This window comes from Anolis sagrei, chromosome 6 (genome assembly GCF_037176765.1).
Source record: "Anolis sagrei isolate rAnoSag1 chromosome 6, rAnoSag1.mat, whole genome shotgun sequence".
In the NCBI taxonomy this organism is placed as follows: Eukaryota; Metazoa; Chordata; class Lepidosauria; order Squamata; family Dactyloidae; genus Anolis; species Anolis sagrei.
The window spans coordinates 95,794,542-95,816,815 of record NC_090026.1 but is presented as its reverse complement, the minus strand read 5'-3'; the positions used below and the strand labels follow the sequence as shown (position 1 = coordinate 95,816,815).

The following is a 22,274-nucleotide window of genomic DNA, read 5'->3' as shown; positions in this document are numbered from 1 at the left end:
GGGCCCTCCCTCCGGGTGTTTTGGACTTCAACTCCCACAATTCCTAACACAGGCACAGACCAGGGCAAATTTGGGCCCTACTTCCAGGTGCTTTAGACTTCCACAATTCTAAGCACAGGCCTGGACAAACCTGGGCCCTCCTTCCAGGTGTTTTGTCCTCCCACAATTCCTAACACGGACACAGGCCTGGGCAAACTGGGCGCTCCCTCCAGGTGCTTTGGACTTCCACAATTCCTAACACAGGCACAGGGCCTGAGGCTGTTAGGCACGGTGTGAGTTGAAGTCAACAACACCTGGAGGGAGAGCCCAAGTTTGCCCAGGCCTAGGGCAGAGCAAGGCCCCTCCCCTCTCTCTCCCTCTCTGCGCTCTCCTCGCTCTGCTTCCCCGGCCTGACCTTCCCAACATGGCGCCGCGCCGCCCCCTTGACGCCGCCCAGCGCCCCCCTCCCACCGGGGCCTCCTCCTCCTTCTCCTCTTCCTCCTCCTGTTTCTCCTGCTCGGTGGGCGGTGGGCCGGGCCTCTCGGGAGAGCCAAGGTTCATCTCCCGACGCTGAAACCAAGGCAGAAAGAGCGCAGAAACGGAGGGAGGCGAGTGTGAGGACGTCACGGAGGACGGCGGCTGCGCTGAAGGGAAAGGCAGGGAAGGGAAGGGAGACTCTCTCTCTCTCTCCCTCAGTCTCGCTGAGGCGCCTCAGTCTCTTGGAAGAGGAGGAGGAGGAGGAGGAGGAGGGGGGACGGAGCGGCCGCCTCCGCACCTGTCTCTCCGCCCCGAAAACGGAGCGAGGAGGACGGCAGCGGCGACGAGTGGGTGTTGCCGGCGCCAAGCACCTGGCTCCCCTCCTCCCTTCCCTTCCCTCTCCTCCCCTCTCCGCCGAGGAAGGGACTCGCGAGGAGGATTGGCGGCGAGGCGGAGGAGGCCCGGCCGCGACCTGCTTCTCCGAGGAGACCCGTGCTGTCTTCCTTGAGGCAGAGGAGGCCTCTGAAGAGACCCCCCTGCCTTCCTGCCTTCCTCGCTGGTGGGAGACCTCAAAGGGAGGGCGTGCTTTTGCTGTGGCTGTGTGTGTGTGTTTTGAAGCATATACATTTATATATAGAGAGAGACACACACAATAACAACCTCTTGCGGCCGGAGGCGCTGGAGCCGCAGCGGGAGCAGCAGGAGGATGAACCCCAATGTCACCTACGCCAGCCGCAAGCGGCGGAAACCCGTGCAGAAAATGTAAGCCGGGGCTGAGGGAGGGGAGGGGAGGGAAGGAAAGGGGGCTCGCCCTTGAGACTGAGGCTCTCCCATCGCTTCTGCGGGAGGCCTTTCCTCCCCCGCCCTAGGCCGCCCCGCTGTCTCCCTCTCTCCTCATGACCCATCCCAACTTTCCCCCTCCCTCCTTTCCTTCCTTCTTCCCCTACTTTCCCCTCTTTTCCCTGTTCCCCCTTCTCTTCTTATTCCCCTCTCAGCTCTTTCCCCCTTCTTCCCATCCCAATTATTTCTTCCACTTCCTCTTCCTCTCCCCATTCTTCCGACTCCTGTCTCTTCTGCCCCCCCCCCGCCTCTCTTCCCCCTCACCCCCCTTTCTGCCCTCTTTCCCTCCCTGCCTTAGCCCTCTCTCAGCTCATTTTTCCACATCCCAATTCTTTCCCCTCTCTTCCAGTCCTTCTCACTTCTGTCTCCTCTCTTCTCTATGTTTCCAGTTTTGACTTTTTCTGGATTTGATCTACTGGTCAACACACATTTTGGTGCCTCCCTTATTAGACCTGTTTCTGAGGCCCCTTCCACACAGCTGAATAAAATCCCACGTTTTCTGCTTTGAACTGGAATAATATGGCAGTGTGGACTCAGATAACTGCCCTCCTCTCCCCTCATCTCTTCCCTGCTTTAGCTCCTTTACTCCCCTCTTCCTCTTCCTCCTATTGCCCCTCTCCTGACAACCTTGTGTTTTCATGCCAATGCCAAGATAACAATAATACACTTTATATTCCGCTTTATCTCAGAGCGGATTACAATCTACACCTTTCCCCTTTCTACCCTCATCTCCCCTCCCTATTTTAGCTCCTTTACTTCCCTCTTTCCCCACCTTTCCCCCTTCATCCCATTGCCCCTCTCCTTATAACCTTGTGTTTTCATGGCAATGCCAAGATAATAATAATAATAATACACCTTATTTATATTCCGCTTTATCTCAGAGCGGATTACAGTGTACACCTTCCCCCTTTCTGCCCTCCTCTCCCCTCCCTGTCTTAGCTCCTTTACTCCTCTCTCCCCCCACCTTTCCCCTTTCATCCCATTGCCCCTCTCCTTACAACCTTGTGTTTTCATGGCAATGCCAAGATAATAATAATAATAATAATAATAATACACCTTATTTATATTCCGCTTTATCTCAGAGAGGATTACAGTGTACACCTTCCCCCTTTCTGCCCTCCTCTCCCCTCCCTGTCTTAGCTCCTTTACTCCTCTCTCCCCCCACCTTTCCCCTTTCATCCCATTGCCCCTCTCCTTACAACCTTGTGTTTTCATGGCAATGCCAAGATAATAATAATAATAATAATAATAATAATAATAACAATAATAATACACCTTATTTATATTCCGCTTTATCTCAGAGAGGATTACAGTGTACACCTTCCCCCTTTCTGCCCTCCTCTCCCCTCCCTGTCTTAGCTCCTTTACTCCTCTCTCCCCCCACCTTTCCCCTTTCATCCCATTGCCCCTCTCCTTACAACCTTGTGTTTTCATGGCTATGCCAAGATGATAATAATAAACTTTATTTATATTCTGCTTTGTCTCAGAGCAGATTACAGTATACTCCTTTCCCCCTTCTGACCTCCTCTCCCTGTCTTAGCTCCTTTACTTTCCTCTTTCCCCACCCCTTCATCCCATTGCCCCTTTTCTGACAACCTTGTGTTTTCATGGCAATGCCAAGATAATAATAATACACTTTATTTATATTCCGCTTTATCTCAGAGTGGATTGTACAGTGTACAGATATAAGGCATCACCATCAGAATTTCAGTAGCTCTTTAAAAACAAAAACAAAACCAGAAATCTCAGGCATGAGTAAACTTGAGCCCTCCAGGCTTGCTCTTGAGACTGGGATCCCTCCCATTGCTTCTGTGGGAGGCCTTTCCTCCCCCGCCTCTGAGAGGGCGCAATTTGCCCCAGGCTGCCCTGCTTTCCTCCTCTTTACCTATCTCAACTTTCCCCTCCCTTCCTTCTCCCCTGTACTTCTCTTTCCTCTGCTTTTCCTGTTCCCCTCTCTGAACTCTTTTCCCTTTTCTTCCCATCCCAATTCTTTTCTCCCATTCCTCTCCCCATCCTTCTTACTCCTGTCTCCTCTGGGCTCCTTCCTCTCATCCTCTCAACCCCATTTCTCCTTTCTGCCCTCCTCTCCCATCTTCCTCTCCCTGCTATACCTTCCTTACTCCCCTCTTTCCTGATCTCTCCCCCTTCATCCTATTGCCCCATTGCTTACAACCTTGTGTTTTTATTGGAATTGCTGATCACTTTCAGAATTTCAGTAGCTCTTTTTTTAAAAGATATATCAGGCATGGGCAAACTTGGGCCCTCCAGGTTTTTTGGGGATGCTTGACTTGGAACCCCTGTTGTTTTGCATCTACTGGAATTGCTTGCCTTGTTTTTATGAAGTACTTCATATGACAGAGAACCTTGGGAAACTATTTTCACACAGTCATGCCCAGAAAGAGAAACTGGCCTGAGATGCATTATTTGAGAAAGAAAAATACTGTGGAAAAAATGTGTTATCAATACATGCACCCATAGAATAAGGACTGCAAGAGGGTGATGCAGTCTTCATGAACACCCAGCAAGACCAGAGGTGGACAGCTGAAATGCAGTGTTGTTTGGGATAGGAATGGAAAGAACTTTCACAGACCCATTTGTCCATGACACATTCATCAACCCTATAAAGAAAATGGTCACTTACTATAAGATTGTCCAATAGGTAGGCTTGTGGGAGTTGAAGCCCAAAACACCTGGAGGGCCCAAGTTTGACCATGCCTAAGATATATACACACACACTGTAAAAAAGACAAATATGTATTCTCTTTCCCCATTTAAGTTTTTGTCTTGTGATTGTTGTTTATTTTCCTGGCTCAAAGGCCTCTCTTCAGTTTGCTGGTGGGAGCATCCCTGACGTCTGACATAATATACGTGCATCTCTCTATCTCTCTCTGTCTGTTTTCCAGCAGTGTCTGCTGGAATGAAGACGTCTACCTGTATAAAGGGTTTTGGTGGCCCGAGGTGGCCCTTTGTGCAATCTGTGTCAACCCTCCCTTCCCTTGCTGCCGTAGAGCCGCTTCTAGTGACTTCCTGGCTCTTTGTCAATAATCCACGGGGAGCGTCAAAAGAGCCTCTGTTTTCAGCCTGAATGCTAACATTTTGTTATTTTTATGACTTACTTCAGAGCAGTAGATAATATTTCATCTTTTTTTAAAAAAAATGAAAAAGACTTCTTGGTTTGGAAAACACTGCCTTAAGGGTTTTTAGAAACCGTTGGGTACTTCTTTGCAGTGGTGGGGTGGAGGAGCAGTGATTCCTGAATGACAAGCAAATGTCTTCTGTATGTGCACAGAGGACTGTCTTCTCCCCAACAACCTATATTCAAGGACTACAGCCTTAGGATGAGAACAGATTTCTGGGCTGAGACATAGTACAAATTAAGCCTTGATTCAGGGCCCTATTTTTATCAAGCTCCGATGACCCAGTTAAAGTCAAGCGGCTGATTAAAGTCAGAACAAGGGCTGTGAGGTGGGAGGAGATGAAGGAATGTCTTCAGTCTTTAAATCAGTGTTAAGTTGGCACCCTGGCCAAGAACGACAGGTATTTAAGGTGATCACTCCCTGCCAGTTTGTACAGAATCAATGTAAAAAGAAAAATTGAAAGTCTGCAGCAGTTGGCTAATTTCTGGCTTCCTTGGCTGTGAGCCTGCCTTGTATAGTCCAACAGGGATTGCTAGTAGCACATGCTGTTTGTGTCTATGTGCAGAAAGCCACGTTGTGCTGTCTGGCTTCTGCCACTGCAGTGGGTTAGTCCCTGGTTTGTGGATTAACATTCAGCCTGTAGCATCAAAATGTAGGAGGTTTGATTTTATTCTTCACACACTCATGATTTTTTCTCTCTTCATCTTAAAAGGATTGTAGGCCAAAACACAGTTGAGTGGAAAATGTCTCTGAGAAGCAGTTTATAGTCATAGCATTCACAAGTGATGAAATCAGAACTGTGATGTAGATGAAATAACTTAAAGGAAGTGGGGAAGCTAAATCTGGAAGGTTTTTTCTTTGCTTTAAAAACACTATCTTAACACTTGGCAATTTTTCAAGCCAAGATTTTAAAATGTTAAAACATGATGTAAGTTCTGGGATTCCACAATTTTCAAAGCTATATGTTTTTAAAATATATTGTATTATGTTGATACAAATACTCAAAAGAGATGTTATCTGCAAATACAAAAACATTTTCATGTTTTGATTTTATAGTGGGTTATTTTGAGGTATGAAGATTATTCCTAGGTGTTTCAAATGAACTAAAGATTAATTTTTAACAGCTTCTCTTAGGTTGGTGTAGGTACCACTTTTTCTAATATGTATCCTGTTCAAGTAGCACTGCTGATGAAATATTTATTCCTCAACACAAAGTAACTGTATTGAGCTTGGTGGCATTTCCCAAAAGACTTTGAGATTAAGTGTAATGGTTTGGGATCTGTGCTGAGTTCGCAGTTTCATAGTTTTTTGCATTTATGCTTATAGTTGTCCACGGACTATAATTTGTGATGGTAGTGTCTTTCAATTGCAAGTGACCCTGTTCAGATTGAAAGCCAGATAAATGTGTGAGAAAATCTGTAGGAACTGTTTGTACACACTGAATTGTATAATTTGGCAAAGCTACTATCTTCAAAGTGGAGGGGGGGGGGGGAGAACCATTCTCTTATCATCATGCTTTATGTCTTGTCGATAACATGAACATGCAGAATGCTTATCTTTTTAGTGCCATAAATTGTTCAAGACAATTGGATCAGAATACTTAGGTATCTGACTTCATGTTACACGAAAGCTGTTATTAAGTAGTCTTGTAGAGAGCTTTCTGAGCTCTCTACAAGAGTGACACACACCCATAAAAAGAATAGTCATGTTTTCTTTAGAGGTGATAATTTTTGGTTATGCAATCCTTATGATTAAGTAACACTGGGTCTTGTAAACAGAAATGGACTACTGGTACTCAAATGCATTTGTAAATAGCAGTAATTCCTAGATAGTCTTAAGCTGGTCTCTCCCAGTTTTTGGCTCTGTTAGAGAGGCCTGAAATAAAGGTTGGTATGGTGAAATGCAACTATTATGTTTCAGTGAGAAGCATGAAATCATTGAAAATGTACAGTTTAGGTTTGCTCAGAAACTTCATATGGAAGACTTCATATGATCTGTAATAAGGAAATAGATTCACAGCTAAGTCAAGCCATTGGGCTTTGATAGAGTACTGAATTTGGTATATGAAGCTGATTGGTGAAAGAGTTACAGCAAAATTTTACCTGTTAGCAGATTAAACTTGATGGGACATTTATGCCTGTGTTTTAATATATGATCACTACTGTATGTACCAGTGATAAATGCACAGGAAAAAATACTGTTCATTGGATGAAGTGTCGAAATATTCTACATGGAAATTCTGTCCGAGGAAAAAGTCTCCAAGACAGTGTTGTTGATGTTTAGACAAAATATTTCTTTGTGTGTGTGTTATGGAGGACTTGTGTGCATTCACAGTTGCTTCTGTGAATGATTTGTTCTTTCAAGGGTGTATGAAATACAAATGGTCCTCTTTTGTTACAGAAAGGATACAGAAAGGTTGTAGAGGGGAACAATACGAAATTGTTTTTAAAGGGAGATCAGTGAATTCTAATGTAAAGTAGTTATGATAAAAAGTTTGCCTCTATTAAAATATGTATTTCCTACTTTCAGCAAACATTTTGGAGGCTGCTAATCGAACTGTTTGTGTAGTATAGTCTTCGTAGGGTGCAACCCTGCAAATGCTTAGCCCAGTTGAATTAAGTTTGACTTATTCTAAGTAAACGTGTTTTGCAGTTTTTGGATGTAACTTGAGTTGAAGAGAGCCAGTGTAGTGTAGTGGTTTGTGTGTTAAGGTAGCACACTGGGAGACCAGGTTTGAATGCTGGCTTCACCAGAAATGGGTGGCCATGGACGGGGTCACTCTCTCGCAGGCCCCATCTACACAGCTATATAAAATCCAGATTATCTGATTTGAGCTGGATTATATGGCAGTATAGACTAACGTAATCCAATTCAAAGCAGATAATCTGGATTTTATATGGCAGTGTCAGTGGGGTCTCAGTCTCAAAGGAAGGCAAGGGCAAACCCTCTCGGAACAAATTCTGCCAAGAAGACTTCTTAGTCTAACCATAGATCAGAAATGACTTGAAGGACATTACAACAAAACTATGATTCTTAGCATGATTATTTGAAAATAATTTTTGATTATTATGATAGCTAGTGCAACATAATGGAAAAGTACTGTAAGCTGTTGTTTTGTTCTTGTTTTGTCCTTGTTGATAGAGATAAAAGTGGTGATAGTATATTTTACTAAGGAGAAGCAGTGCATTCTTGTCTGATATTTCTTGCTTGTCTATGAATCCTTTCACATTGTGTATGTTCTAGGAAATACTGCTATAGCTGTAATCAATATGGTACCTATATGCGATTCTAAAGTACAGGGTATTAGTTCAGGATGCAGAGTGTCTTGTCAGGAAAACCACATTTTTAAGGGGTTTCACTCTTCTATTACCAATGTGAAATAGAATTGGAGTTCACTTTTTTTGAACTTACGTTTGAATTTTCAGGCCTGGGACAGCATTAGTGTCACCGACAATTTTTTTCCCTGAAAGGTAATAAGTGTAGTATTGTCCGGGTATAAGTAGTGGTGTATCGCTGCAGCTACTATAGCTGCATTCCTGGCAAACAAAACACAAGTACTTGGTTCTTCCACCTAGTAAATAAACACTTTTAGCCCTTTGAATTTTCAGGCCTGGGACAGCATTAGTGTCACCAACAATTTTTTTTCCCTGAAGGGTAATAAGTGTAGTACTTTCCGGGTATAAGTAGTGGTGTATCGCTGCAGCTACTATAGCTGCATTCCTGGCAAACAAAACACAAGTACTTGGTTCTTCTACCTAGTAAATAAACACTTTTAGCCTTTTCTGACCTAAGATTGATATGGGACTTGTAACTAGTACCACAGTTCTGATGGACAACATGTCATTCATTTAGATAAGTGCTTCAAAGGCTATTTGATGGAAGCGTCCAGCCATATTTGAACCCATTGCATTTCTTTCTTTCCAGGACCCAGCAGTTTATGGCTTAGAACAAGCATCAGTCCAGGGATCACCACTTCGAGTACTATTGATTTAGGTGACAAAATAAGCTAGATTTGTCTCCTACAATTGTTTTACTGATATACTGATACGGTTCAATAGCTTGAAATCACTTTTTTGAAGATTCATTGGCTACATATCCTACCTCTAACTGAGAATGGGTTTAATGTCACATTGAACTGGGTTATGTATTAGACTCTGAAGGCCAGGAAGATTGTTGTCATTTTTCCTTCCTTTCCATGTTTTAATGAACTTGGTTGCAACATGGTTATGGAAATTCCTGTTCTAACATGTTTTTGCATTTCCCAGATTGTCATTTTCAATACTCATGAATTCTTAGCAAAGGGAAGTGTTATATGAGTCCTTCTTCACTTCAGTGTATGTGTAAATAAAGGTATTCTGGATTGCACTCATTAATTATTTTAAGACATAATTCAGCAGTGATAGAAAAATGACTAAAAGTTATTCTTGCCAAACTAGTACATTAATGTGACAGTGTGTCAACCATTGTTAATTCATTGGACTTGGACACTAAATTAACTGATGTCTTTTGAAACCTGATATCAACAGCATCTTTCATAGCCATATTATGGTAGTGGTAGATTTAAAAAAAGAAAGAAAAAAATGCAGTTTCATTTCTTTGAAAGTCACATGAACAGTAGCAGTGTAAATATAATACAATTTTATTCATATGTAAACGAATATGCACTAATTTAATTTTAGAATACTTTTCTTAACCTGTGCATAATAGGCTCTGTCACACGTAAACACTGAATAGACTGTTTAGAATGGCATGGATAGGGATCCATGGAGATCCTGCCATTTTAGTGCTCTTTCCTACTTGTAGCAGGAGCAACTGAACAAATTACAGTTGCTCCATACTTCGTTTATCTTTTTGTGATAACATAGACACCTTCTCTTCTCTGGTTGTTCTCTTAATGAACCAGAAAAAGAACCCAGGATCTGTTGTAGGTTTATATGGTTAACCAGGTGTTCTGTGCTTCCCTAGGTCCTTGTGTCATCTAAGAAGATTATAGACTTCTTCTACCCTCTTAAGTGACAAAATACAATATTGTATGTTGGAACAAGCTCTTCAAGAAATATTAGAAAGAATGGGATAATTCTTATTAGATAAACAGTCTGCTTATATGTGATGCAGACTGCGGTCTTTTTAAATGGAAGGTAGATGGTATTACAGTTGGCCTGGTTTTTTTAAATTTATTTATTTTGCTACTTTCCAAATTATATACTTCCTGCTCCTGTTCCAAAATTCTCTATAGAACACAGCTTAGATCTCTATGTATTCAGTTGAGAATGCTGTGGCAAATGATACTGTTGTGTACTGTTTTTGGAGTTGCTAGATAAAATTTCTCAGCTATGTGGGAATGATATATATTAAGCATAATTTAAGCAGGAGAAATATTATTTAATTTTTTTTAAAAATGTGATAGCCCAAGAGATTCAGTGCAATGGACAGATGAATAGATAAAGGATATATAATCCCTTTTTTGTCCTGAGGAATTTGGGATTCACAGTGATGGCCTTCATTCTGATTTTTCTTTTCTCTGGAAATTTGGTGAAGGCTTTCAGACAAAACCTACATCTTACTTACCTGTGTTGTCAGAGGAATAGCTAGCTTTAGATCTTGAAAATTTAAAATAGAGTTATGGAAACAGCCTGCACATTATTTTGCATAGTGGTATCCATTTTGACTGAAGGTTATGAGAAGGAAAGTCAAACCTTACAATAAAGATTACTAAATTATTGTTGAAGTTGTATGGCATGAATATGTTTCAGTGACACCTTTCCTGTGATTCAGTAGCACATCCACTTGGAATAATGTAAAGAAAATCTGTAAAGAAAATGTAAAGAAAATCTGTTTTTAGTAATATAGAAAAGTTAAAATTTAATTCTCAAACCTTAATTATATGTTTGGGAAAACTGAAAAATCTGATGTGACTAGAATGAATGGTACTGATGTGACTAGAATGAATGGCTCATCATTAAGAATGTGGTTTCTAGAGTTAGTGTCAGGTTTTCTCTGCTTTGGTCATTTCTTGTGAAGTTTTCTCTATGATAAGAGATTTTGTTCCTATAATTTGTGTTTTCTTGCCTACAAGCTTTGGGTACCCAGTTTTAGTTTTTCATAATCAATCATTCAGGTTCTTGTGTATTCGATGAATATCAATAACTTATTACACTTTACCCAAAATTGTATATTTTTAATTTGGTCTTACCAGTAAAGCAAAAAGGAGTTTACAGTCAGATTCTGTCAGAACTAGCATTCTTCACTTAAAAAGAGAGTGGTGAGGAAGAAGCACCATTAAAATAGATGTAAAGGCGATGTGGAAAGGTTTTTATTATGACTCACCTAAAGTATTTCGTGACAGCAAGGAAATCAAAATTGTTAGATTTACACATAATTTCATAGTAGAAAAAGTGTTCACAGCCATCACAAGGCACATTTCTTGTATGCAAATTTGACATGAAAAATCTTAGTATATCTCAAAAAATATTATTTAAAGGGTCATAATGATAAACTCAATGCATTTCTAGTATAATATAGGTCAATTAATGTACCTGAGAATGATTGTTTGAAATGAAGCTTGTTAGATCCAACTGCTTTTAATCAAAGTACTTCTTTGAATTAAAATATTTTGAAGAGATGTTAGTAGATGTGCTGTGATAGGATGGTTTTCAGTGCCAAATTATACATATACATAAATAATACATAGCTTTTGGAATTTTTAATTTTAATAATTAACTGCATGTCAAGAAAATAGGGAAAATTTTCATTGTTTATTGATAATAAACAAATTACATATATGACCTTATCTATATTTGCATTATTGTTAGATTTCCTTATCTAAAATGTAGTGAAAAATAAAGGGAGTGATTGTTGTTGTTCATTCGTTCAGTCGTCTCCGACTCTTCGTGACCTCATGGACCAGCCCACGCCAGAGCTCCCTGTCGGCCGTCACCACCCCCAGCTCCCTCAAGGTCAGTCCAGTCACTTCAAGGATGCCATCCATCCATCTTGCCCTTGGTCGGCCCCTCTTCCTTTTTCCTTCCACTTTCCCCAGCATAATTGTCTTCTCTAGGCTTTCCTGTCTCCTCATGATGAAGGGAGTGATAGTGGAGGTTATATGGAATATTCAAATAAGATACCTACAACAAAGGGTATTAGAGGACTTCTGTATCTTTATCTCAACTTACATTGTTACCAAGTTTCATCATTTTTGGTTTAATCACTTGGCTTAATGCTTATTTGCTAATTGAGCAGGCCTTCTTCATGATACCATTAATTCTGTGGAAACTTGCTTGATTCTGCCAAGTGAATTCATGTAGGCATGTAAAAAATGGCTGTTTCCAAAAGGCATTCTTGGTAGGCTAATAAAGTTTCATCTGAACCTAGAGTATCTGAGCAGGGGGGAGGGGGGCACAGACAAGAGTTAGGTTAGATTTTCGTTATTATGTTTATTACTTGTTATGTTCAGGCACTGAATGTTTGGCTTTTTTGTGATTGGAATCTGCCCTGAGTCCCTTCGTGGAGATATGACGGAATATAAATAATAATAATAATAATAATAATAATAATAATAATAATAAGTGACTATCTGTAGTGGACACATGGCATGTGTACTTCCCAGTAAGCAAGGAACAGTTCAGTCCTCTAGTTCTGCAATCCAGCTCATGTAGCAACGCTGCTATGCGTGTTCCTGTTTAAACACAGTTATTTACAGTTCTTTATTTCATAGTCTTCTCTTGTAGTTCTGAGGATTTAGTCATCCAATTACGAATGAAAAAAAATCTGTCTTGTGATGTAATATGCGAGAACTTCACAGGAATCCAGTTGCCCAATGACAATTTGTAATGTGTTGTGGCCTCTATGATGACGTTTCCAGCAGTTTCCTCGTGCCCTGCCATTTCAGTTGTCTTGAGTGGCATTTCTTGGTTGTGACTCTCCATTTATTGATGCCTCACGGAGAATTGCTTGATATCTATGTTAGTGTCTTTCAATTTCATTTCAATATGTGTTTATTCTTTCTGAATTTTACTATTGGGTTAGCTTTCAGCAGTTGATCATTTTATTGCTGCTATTGGCTTATTTATTGCGTATTGACAGTGTGCCATTTTTGGCTTAATTATTTTGGCTTAATTATTTTAAAAAGTGATCTAACACTATGTTCTGTTATTATGACAGAGTGAAACCATCACCTCCTGAAGGAATCAAGTCTAATCCATCAAAGAGGCACAGAGACCGATTGAATGCTGAGCTGGATCGCCTGGCTTGTCTTTTGCCATTTCCTCAGGAAGTTATTGCCAAGCTGGATAAACTGTCTGTGCTTAGGCTCAGTGTTAGTTACCTGAGAGCAAAAAGTTTCTTCGATGGTAAGAAATTTGAGTTGATTTTCTTGACTGATAATTATAAGTAAGTACAGTAGACTCTCACTCTCAAGCAATTGGCATAAAAATTGAAGAAATAATGCTTAAAATTTTTAAAAGCTGTTTTTATAATATAGCAAAACTGTTACATTAAATTAACTTTGTCTTAATTTTTAATTTATTTCAATATTAATATCAAGTCAATGTATGGTGTGGTATGGGGCATAATATTAGGCCTATTCTAATAGTAAATCTTAAGCAACAGAAACTACATTTATCTGGCATTTACCAATCCCATGGATGCCGGATAACTGAGAGTTTACTGTATTTTGTTAAGATCAGTCTTTTACTTCTCTGTTTGAAAGCAAATGTATTTCAGCAACAAGTAAAAGCAAATATCCCGGAAGATGAGTCATATTCTTCGTGAGTGGTCTGAATTATATCACAAGTGGCCTTTGAAGACTCTCAAAATTGTTTTTGTTTTCTGAGGTCACTTGTAAAGTTGATTTGGGTTGGACAACAGCTCTTAGCAACTTTATGACACTTTCATAAGTAAACTACCACATGGAGTAGCTTGCAGAAAATTAGAGCTAACAAATTGTGAAGGAAGTACACCTCTCACATTCCCAGTCATTGTTTTAAAAATTCTGTATGTGTGTGTGTGCTCCTGTAATGGAGTTTACCGAGCAGTTCAAAACATGGAACTGTAAATTATAGTGTTTTAATTGAGAATTGAATGCCATGGTCAGTATCCCTATATAGGCATGAGGATTTCTAGATATGCAGCTTAATATCTAAATTATATTTTGAGATAACTGCAATAACCCTTTTAAATGCCTCTTTTACCTAATTTATGAGCCAGTGAAAGTTTGTAGTTTCTAACCAAAGCAAATAGTTTTATTTCACTTTGTAACAGACTTGTCCATTACAGCCACCTGCAGAACAGCAACAGAAATATTATTTATTTATTTTATTTTATTTACTGTACTTTACACCTCACCCTTCTCAACAATTAGATGCCAAAAACACACACATAATAAAAACATAAGCATTGAAACAATCATTAAAATATAATAAAACCTTAAAACCAATTATTTAAAACCACACAATACATGCTTCTGTTAAGTCCTGTGATAGCATAGTGGTATCATGTTCAGCATGCTATCCTGTTGTATGTACTTTTGCTTTGTTTTACCTATCAAAACACTTTGGGCTTCCTTGACTTAAAAATATAATCCAGTGTCTTTGATTTTAAGTCATCATATATCATGATTGAGTATGATTGCCTTCCATGGGTAGAGTCTTGGCAGTGGGTCCATAAGTAACTATAGAGACCTATTCTGGATTTGCATGGTCTTTTGCACTGAACACATACATTTTTAGATTGAAGGCAGTTCCAACAAGAATTTGCCTGACACGCCTTCCTCTTGGCATATTTCTTCCTTTTCTTCTGTATTCATGCATCTTCAAAATCTGTAGCACTGTTGGTAACAACCAATCTCCAGATAGAACACGGGGGGGGGGGGGGGGGGGCGGCAGGACTTCCCAGTAACTGCTTTGGAAGGCAGCGTTTGGGCATGCGGCCAGTCTAGTGAAACTGATAGCAGAAAATCTTAGCTTCAGTGCTAATGGTCTCTGCTTCTTCCAGAATACTAACATTTGTTTGACTGTCTTCCCAAGACATTTGCAGTACTCTTTAGAGGTGACACTGATGGAATTATTTCAGAAGTCAAGAGTGGTGCTTGTAGATGGTCCATGTTTTGCAAGCGTGTAAGAGAGTTAGGAGGACAATAGATTTATAAACAAATATTGTGGTATTTCCATGAACACCCATTCCTCTTCTTCATTAAAAAAAATGCTATGCTCGCAGAGCTCAGATGGTGGTGTATTTTGGTGTCAATGTCAACTTTTGTGCAGAGGGGCTGTCGAGGTAATAGCAATGGTTAACATTTTCCAGCATTATACCATGAAGCTTTAGTTTTGGCATTGCAGAGGTATTGGTTGGAGAAATCTTGAATACCTCTACTGATGGACATCCTCTCTTAGATGAGTGGATATAGCATAGGTGTATTTCTAACTCATAGCTACTAATTCATCACAGTGGAAGTTTGAGCATTCAAAAATTTAAACATTTTTGACTAATTACAGATAAAAAAATAGGTTAAACGTTCTATTTAAAAAGATAATTCATTAGCACAGTTAATTATTTGATTCTCTACTATTTTGATTCATCCTTAACTAAAAATAATCAAGACAGTTTACTTTTTAAAAAAGGTCTAAATCTAAAGTTGCTTTTCCCAGCTAGAGTACAGCCACTTTATTAGTTGCTGAATGATGGGCTAACTGCTCATTGGGTCTGTTCTCACTGAGACTTGCCGTTGAATTAGACTAGAAATATTTCTGTAGTCCTTAAATTTGGAGGAAGCCTTCAAGCAGCAGAAGCATACAAAATGTCCAAAATTATCTTTATTTTATTTATTTATTTATTTATTATTTGCTTCATTTATTAACCGCCGCTCTCAGCCCTAGGGCGACTCGTGGCGGTGTACAACATAACAAACATATCATACAATAAACTACCATGACACTATAAACAACATAACAATAATACACTATCATCTAATTACACTAAAAATCCGCTTCGTCTTATCATAGGATCAAACCAATCTCGTAGTCTACATTCCATTCCAGTTGTCGTTTCCAGTTGCTGCAGCATTTAGTTAAATGCCTTCTCGAATAGCCATGTCTTCAGGCTCTTCCGGAAGGACATAAGGGAGGGCGCCTGCCTGATGTCAACAGGGAGGGTGTTCCACAGCCGGGGGGCCACCACCGAGAAGGCCCTATCTCTCGTCCCCGCCAGACGTGCCTGTGAGGCAGGCGGGATCGAGAGAAGGGCCTCCCCAGACGATCTCAAGGTCCTCGTGGGCTCATAGGCCGAGATGCGGTCCGAAAGGTATTTTGGGCCGGAACCGTTTAGGGCTTTGTAGGTTAGCACCAGCACCTTAAATTGGGCCCGGAAGCAGATCGGCAGCCAGTGGAGCTGGAACAGCAAGGGCGTTGTATGCTCCCTGCGTCCTGCTCCTGTTAGTAACATGGCTGCCGCGCGCTGGACTAGCTGAAGCTTCCGGGCCGTCTTCAAGGGCAGCCCCACGTAGAGAGCGTTGCAGTAGTCAAGGCGGGATGTGACCAGAGCGTGTACCACCGTAGCCAAGTCAGACTTCCCAAGATACGGGCGCAGCTGGCGCACGAGCCTAAGCTGTGCAAATGCTCCCCTGGCCACCGCTGAGACCTGGGGGTCCAGGCTCAGCGATGAATCCAGGGTCACACCCAAGCTGCGAACCTGCGCCTTCAAGGGGAGTGCGACCCCATCCAGCACAGGCTGTAACCCTATACCCTTTACAGTTTTAATTCTGTATCCAAATGAAATTGTAAAGATTTGGACAACCTGTATTTTAAAAACATATTCCAGTTATATATCTTGGGTGACCCTTTGAGATTTGGAATAGCATGACCCAAACTGTCTGATGTCTATCTGCAGTACATCCAGCTGAAGGAGTACCCCAGAAAAACGACAGTTTTGTAGCATTTTCATTTTGAAGAGATTTTATTCATGAAGTACTTATCCTGAAATGTTGAGGCTATTGAAGAATACATCAGTGCCTGCTTCGAAACAAATTAGTAAGAAATGTAGCTGACTATAGAATTGGAAGAGTCTACAAGGTCCATGTAGTCCAGCCTCTGCCAATTAGAACTACACAATCAAACTACTCCCAAAAGATGCCCAACCAGTCTCTGTTTAAAAATCTCCAAAGAAGATTCCACCATATTCTGAGAAAGTGTATTCTTCTGTCAAACATCTCTTACTGCCAGGAAATTTTTTCCTAAAATTTAGGTAAGATCTCTTTTCTTGTAGTTTAAATCATTGCTCCATGTCCTAGTCTCTAAAGTACTTAAGGAGTCTACTATTTCTGTTGGCTTGTTTTTTTTTTTTAAAGAAGTATTTTCAGTCAGCTGTTGCTAGGATCTGCCAATATCTTCAAATTGGAGCTGAGAATCTTGTTAAATGGCTGTAGCATAGTTTTTTTAAAATTTTGCAGCTTTTAGAATTACACAGAATAAATTTGAGATAAGCTTTTTTTCTATACTGTTATTTTCAAAATATAACGTGTGTGTATTAATCTTTCGCGTAATTCTGTAAACTGGTTTGAAAATGTAGTAAATCATTTCTAGCTGTCTTGAGCTTTTTCAGGAAAGAAATATGACCTATATTGAGAAAAAAGAGCACAGTTAAACATTGTCCTTGAGCAAACATGATCATAGAAAGGAAGCCATATCTAAAGAAAAAGGGGACATTATTCGAGTTTGCCTCTGGTGATTTGCATTTATATCTTGTTTGCACCAGCAAGGAAAAAGGTAATACCTTGCATCTTTATACTTGTGACTGTGAATTCCACTTTTAAAACCTAGGTTTGAAGTGTGTGATTAGCACGGGATAACTTAAAATGCCACAGCATCCCCTCTTTCTAATCCACCCTTCCTGCCACTATTCATCCTTTGCTACCTGCTTCTCTACCTAGTCGAGAGATCAAAATTTGTTTATTCTTTGCAGACATGAGTTTGGAACCTGGATTTAGAGGAAAGCTACTGATGGAAACAAGCTTCCAAGAAAGCCAGGCTGTTAAATGGGTGAGATCAGTGGTGTCCCTTACTGATTTCATCCTCCCTGGTCTTCTTGCTAAATAGAAAGGTGAATCTCTGCTTCAAACCTATGCAAAATACAGGTTGTTTCAAAATAATGGACCCAATTTCAAAGCAGTATATTTCACAATGGCAAACATGTTACAATTACACAAAAGTTTGCAAACTATTTAATGAGTTATCAAGTTATCAGATTTTAGTAACTATTTTGAACTAGAAACAAATCTAAAAAAATAACCCCGCTAATGGAGACTATCTCATTAGACCTAACCTTACTGGGTCACCATATTGTGAATGGCTGAGACTATTTTTTTTATTTACCTTATTTACTGCAAAGAGTAACCAAGTGGATTAACACTGAAATAACAGAAATCTCAAAACAACTATTAACACATCTGCAACATTTTTCAGTATGTATCAGAGCTAGCTTTGGTGGAAGAAAACATCTTTGGAAGTATATGGGAGTATTAAAATTTTGCTACTTTTAATTCATCACATGTCAAACCAGGAAGTCTCAACATGCACTTCACATACCTGCTTCATAAATTCCGCAGTGCTTACAATGGGCAAACAAAAATCGACTGCTTTAGGAATGCCTATGAACTGACTTCCCACGCTTCAGGCACCAGAACAAAGCCAGAACTGTGTGGTGTATCACTGGCTGCTCCCAGCCAATACAGATGTGACTCCAACCATTTCCAGCATAGTTTGCTTCTGTAGCCTGCAGTGCAGTGACAGCTTCTTTTCCCCAGAGGCAACCAGTAAGGTTAAGAAGGTGTGCACTGGGCTGACAGCCATGTACCTGCCTCTTTTACTTGTTTTCCTCCCCTGCTCCAGCTAATCATAATGTTGCATAAGAGAGTAAACAGAGGTGGATAAGTAAGAGGAAAGGGAAAGATAATTTTGTCAGTCAAGCAGATCCTTCTCATACATAGGGGTTAGTGAAATCATTCACATTGTGTTGGGTTCTAAAATATTTGCTAAATATAGTCTTGAATATTGTGATTCACATTGCGGATTTAGTTAGGGGGCTCTTGTTAACAGTTTTCTGAAGTGAAGGGAAATGCAAAATGAATAACAGGATACAAATGAGGGGTGTGTGGATTCCTGAGGAAAGTAAAATATAAACGTGCAGTCATATGATCACATTTGAAAGGAAACCCAAGGTTTTGCTGTAACAATAGATTTTCCCTCTCAAAGATAACACTTGCGTATTTCCAAGTTTGAATAACCCAGTTAGGAAATTACTAAGTCGGACACAAGAGACTTATTCAGAAAATCCTGTTATAAAAATGTATAAAATTTGAAAATCTGTTTTATAGACTTATCAGATGTGATTTGTAATAAGTTATCTGTTATTGGTATTGGGGTAATAAGTAGAATAATAAAATAAGTAATTATGAATCCTTACAGAAAAGTTGAATTGAGCAGATTTATGAAATGGCGGGAGGCTCAAGCAGAACCCACCGATACAAAGGGCCAATTATATGTGTATTTTCTTTGCCCAGTTGTAATTTTTACTTTTAAAAATGCCTCTAGTATACTTGGCACACACATGTATTTTTACTTCTGAAATTAGTATAAATATTACCTTGGTAAAATGTAGGTAAACTCCTTTGTTGAGTCATAAACTAACATATTTTAGTAGTCAGATTTGTACATTTTTTAAAAAAAGTGAAGAGGCATTTTCTTTATGATTTATATCAGGGAAGTTACAAACGTCTATATTAAAGAGCCTATATGAAAATAGAAGGGATCCCTGAATGGTGAATTCTAGACACACAGGAGAATTACTTTTTATGTTTGTGAGATAGAATGATAGACATGAATGGTGGGATTTATAACATTGCTTATTTAGCATTACATAGAGCATTCAAAGACCTAATTCAATAACAGTATAGTAAGGGCTCATTAGAGTGATGGGAAGAAGACTTGTTTTTTTTTTCTTACATGAACAAGGGCTCTTTTAACATATATCAGCGGTTCTCAACCTGTGGGTCTCCAGGTGTTTTGGCCTACAACTCCCAGAATTTCTGGGAGTTGAAGAGCAAAACATCTGGGGACCCACAGGTTGAGAACCACTGGTATACATTCCTCCAATAGTCAGTGCTTCTTGTTGGGTGCGGGGGGGGGGGTGTTATTGGTTTGAAAGGAAAAAGGAGAGGGGAAACTAGCAAACAATATTATTTGCTTAAAACTATATACAACTGCTATATATACTATTGTTGAATGTGGACACTTTAATATTACTTTTTCATGTTTTATATTATAATTTATATCCTTTAAAGCCCTTAATTGTGCATTTCATTTTATTTGAACCCCCATGCTACACATTTGTCTATCTTCCAACATGTTTTTTTACAGCTGCAAGAATATAATTTTTGCATATGAAGGACAAAAACAGAAATGTATAAGACTCTATTTAATTCCCCAGTGCTTCTCTGCAACAGCCTTTGAGCTAAATAATAGTTCTTTCCTATGTAGAAAAAGATCATGATTTGATAAGTTCCAGATTGCATTTCTGGTTGCACTGTACTTTTTAGAAATGAGCTGGATTTGAAGATATTAGATAACTGGTGATGTGCTTTTTTATAAGTCTGTGTTGATATTCTATGGAGTGTTCTGTAAACATGTATTTCATTTCTAATTTTTGTTTAATTATCTTTCATTTCCTAAATCTAAGGATAGCCATATAAAACTGTAAAAACAGATCTTAACATTATCCTGTCACGTTAATTCAGTTAGTCTGTTGAATCAAGTTATGACAATAACATGTTTTTCCCCCAGTAATGTTTCTTTTTAGTATTGCAAATGGAATAATGTGATTCCATTAGTTCCTCCATGTTGCTTCTTTTCACAGTGATTTTTTTGTCTGCGAGGCAGGAGAAATCTATGCTATCATAAAATGGATAGCATAGATTTTATTCCTAAAGGACAGAAAATCTGTTATTGCACTAATAGAAACTTAGCAAATAATTTAAAACTATTATAGTTTATTGCCAGTCTTTTACAATTCTGTCACAAATATTTTTGTCTGTAGTTTTGAGGGCATGATAGAATGGCTTTTCATAGTCCCCCAGAAAGATGGATTCAGATTACTTACCCTGTTTTTTTTAATAAACTTACAAGTTCAAAACAGATTATAACACATTCATTCCTGTTACCTGTCTGTACAGAAAATCAGACTGAAATCTGTCTACTTGGAAGGAAATCTCATTAGATTTACTTGGGCTTAATATCAATTAAGTAGCAATAGGATTGTAATCTAAATATACCATCAAATAACCCCCATAAATCTCATATAAAATTTATATAAAACCCAGTTTGAAAAGAGTTGGGTCCCCCCCCCCCCCCAAAATGCTTCTGTTTTGAACAAATAGTGAGCTGTCTCTTTTTTCTACATGCCTTTTATAGATATACTTTTATCTTAAACTTAGGCAGCCTACTGTACCTTCATAGGCATTGCTTCAGGTGTATTTGTGCTGTAGTCTGATACAGTTTGAAATTTTAGTTTTATGCTGTCTTTCCACATAGGAGGCCTTGGTTTCAAACAGTGCATATTTGGATAGCCTTGAGCAATTCAATCTCTCAACCTCTGACTTCTCTATAAAATAAACCTACATTACAGGGTTTTTCTAAATATTGTAAAATTCCTTTGAACACTTTCAAACAATTCGTGCAACTCTCTCTTCTTTACAGTATTCAGAGAAACCATGTGCAGGAGAAGTAGCAGTTATTCAGTTTTTCTTCCTTCTTGATGTCCTGTGAAGTTGTTTTGATAATCACATTGGTGAAAGCATAATAAACTGGCAAGGACAAAATAGAATATTATTCTCTTATTTTATTTATTAACTGATAAATATGTAGCCTGGCTTTCCTTCAAATGCTCCTGATCACACTTTTAAAAAAATAAACAGCCAAGACAACATTCTTATGTGCTTTGTGTGAATTAAAGACATAGGAAGTAGTTTCTCCTGATGATCTTCAAACCTTCTAATCCCCTCAAAACCTAATTGCAAATTCTGTAGCCATTTGTAGGTCATACCAAACACATGGAACTGGCCCTGGAAACATACTAATTACTAATGTAACATTGGAGTCATACATTTCCTGTTACCCTCCTCAATACTTTGGGTTCATCATCAGGTGTTTCTGGGCATTTTCAGAGGCATCCATGCATGGATGTAAGCTGCCAGATGATGTGAACAAAGCTTGGGCATCCAAGTTAAGAGCAAAATTTTGAGTAGATCTCATAAATCAGAGGCTTCAAAAGATATGAAACCCTATCAAAGACTGTATGGTTTTATTTCTATGACAGACATCAGAAGAGCTGGAAGACCAAAAACAAGCCACAGGAGTAAAGACAAATATCCACCTAGAGGAAAAGTGTTCTTATCATATATCAAGGGAACTACTGACCACATAGGGAAGAAGAAACACAACCTACAAACTATCTACAGACCTACTAAGAAAATTCAACAAATGCTACTTTCAGCGAAGAACAAGAGGGATCCTCTAACCACTGCAGGAATCTACCGTGTTCTGTGCAGCTATGGACGAGTCTACATAGGGACCACCAAATGGAGTACCCAGACATGAATCAAGGAATATGCAAGACACTGCAGACTAATTCAACCAGAGAAGTCAGCTATAGCAGAGCACTTGATGAACCAACGTGGACACAGTATTATTTGAGAACACATGCATTCTGGACCACTCTGACAACCACTATGTCAGAGTGCAGAGAGAAGCCATTGCAATCCACAAGCATGTGGACAATTTCAACAAAAAGGAGAAAACC

The 22,274-nt window shown here is 39.4% G+C and overlaps 1 protein-coding gene across 2 annotated transcripts in view; it reads left to right on the top strand.

Moving 5' to 3' along the window:
* Window positions 1-480: 480 nt before the first annotated feature.
* The window catches only part of AHR (aryl hydrocarbon receptor), a 98,340-nt gene continuing 76,546 nt past the window's right edge, over window positions 481-22,274 (top strand). The window contains exons 1-2 of one of the 2 annotated variants that reach the window (XM_060782143.2): window positions 481-1,218; window positions 12,594-12,781. In XM_060782143.2, coding sequence (XP_060638126.2) covers window positions 1,163-1,218; window positions 12,594-12,781 — 244 coding nt within the window. In that variant the 5' untranslated portion in view covers window positions 481-1,162. The remainder of the gene's footprint in view (window positions 1,219-12,593; window positions 12,782-22,274) is intronic. The other variant, XM_060782142.2, reaches the window with a different exon arrangement.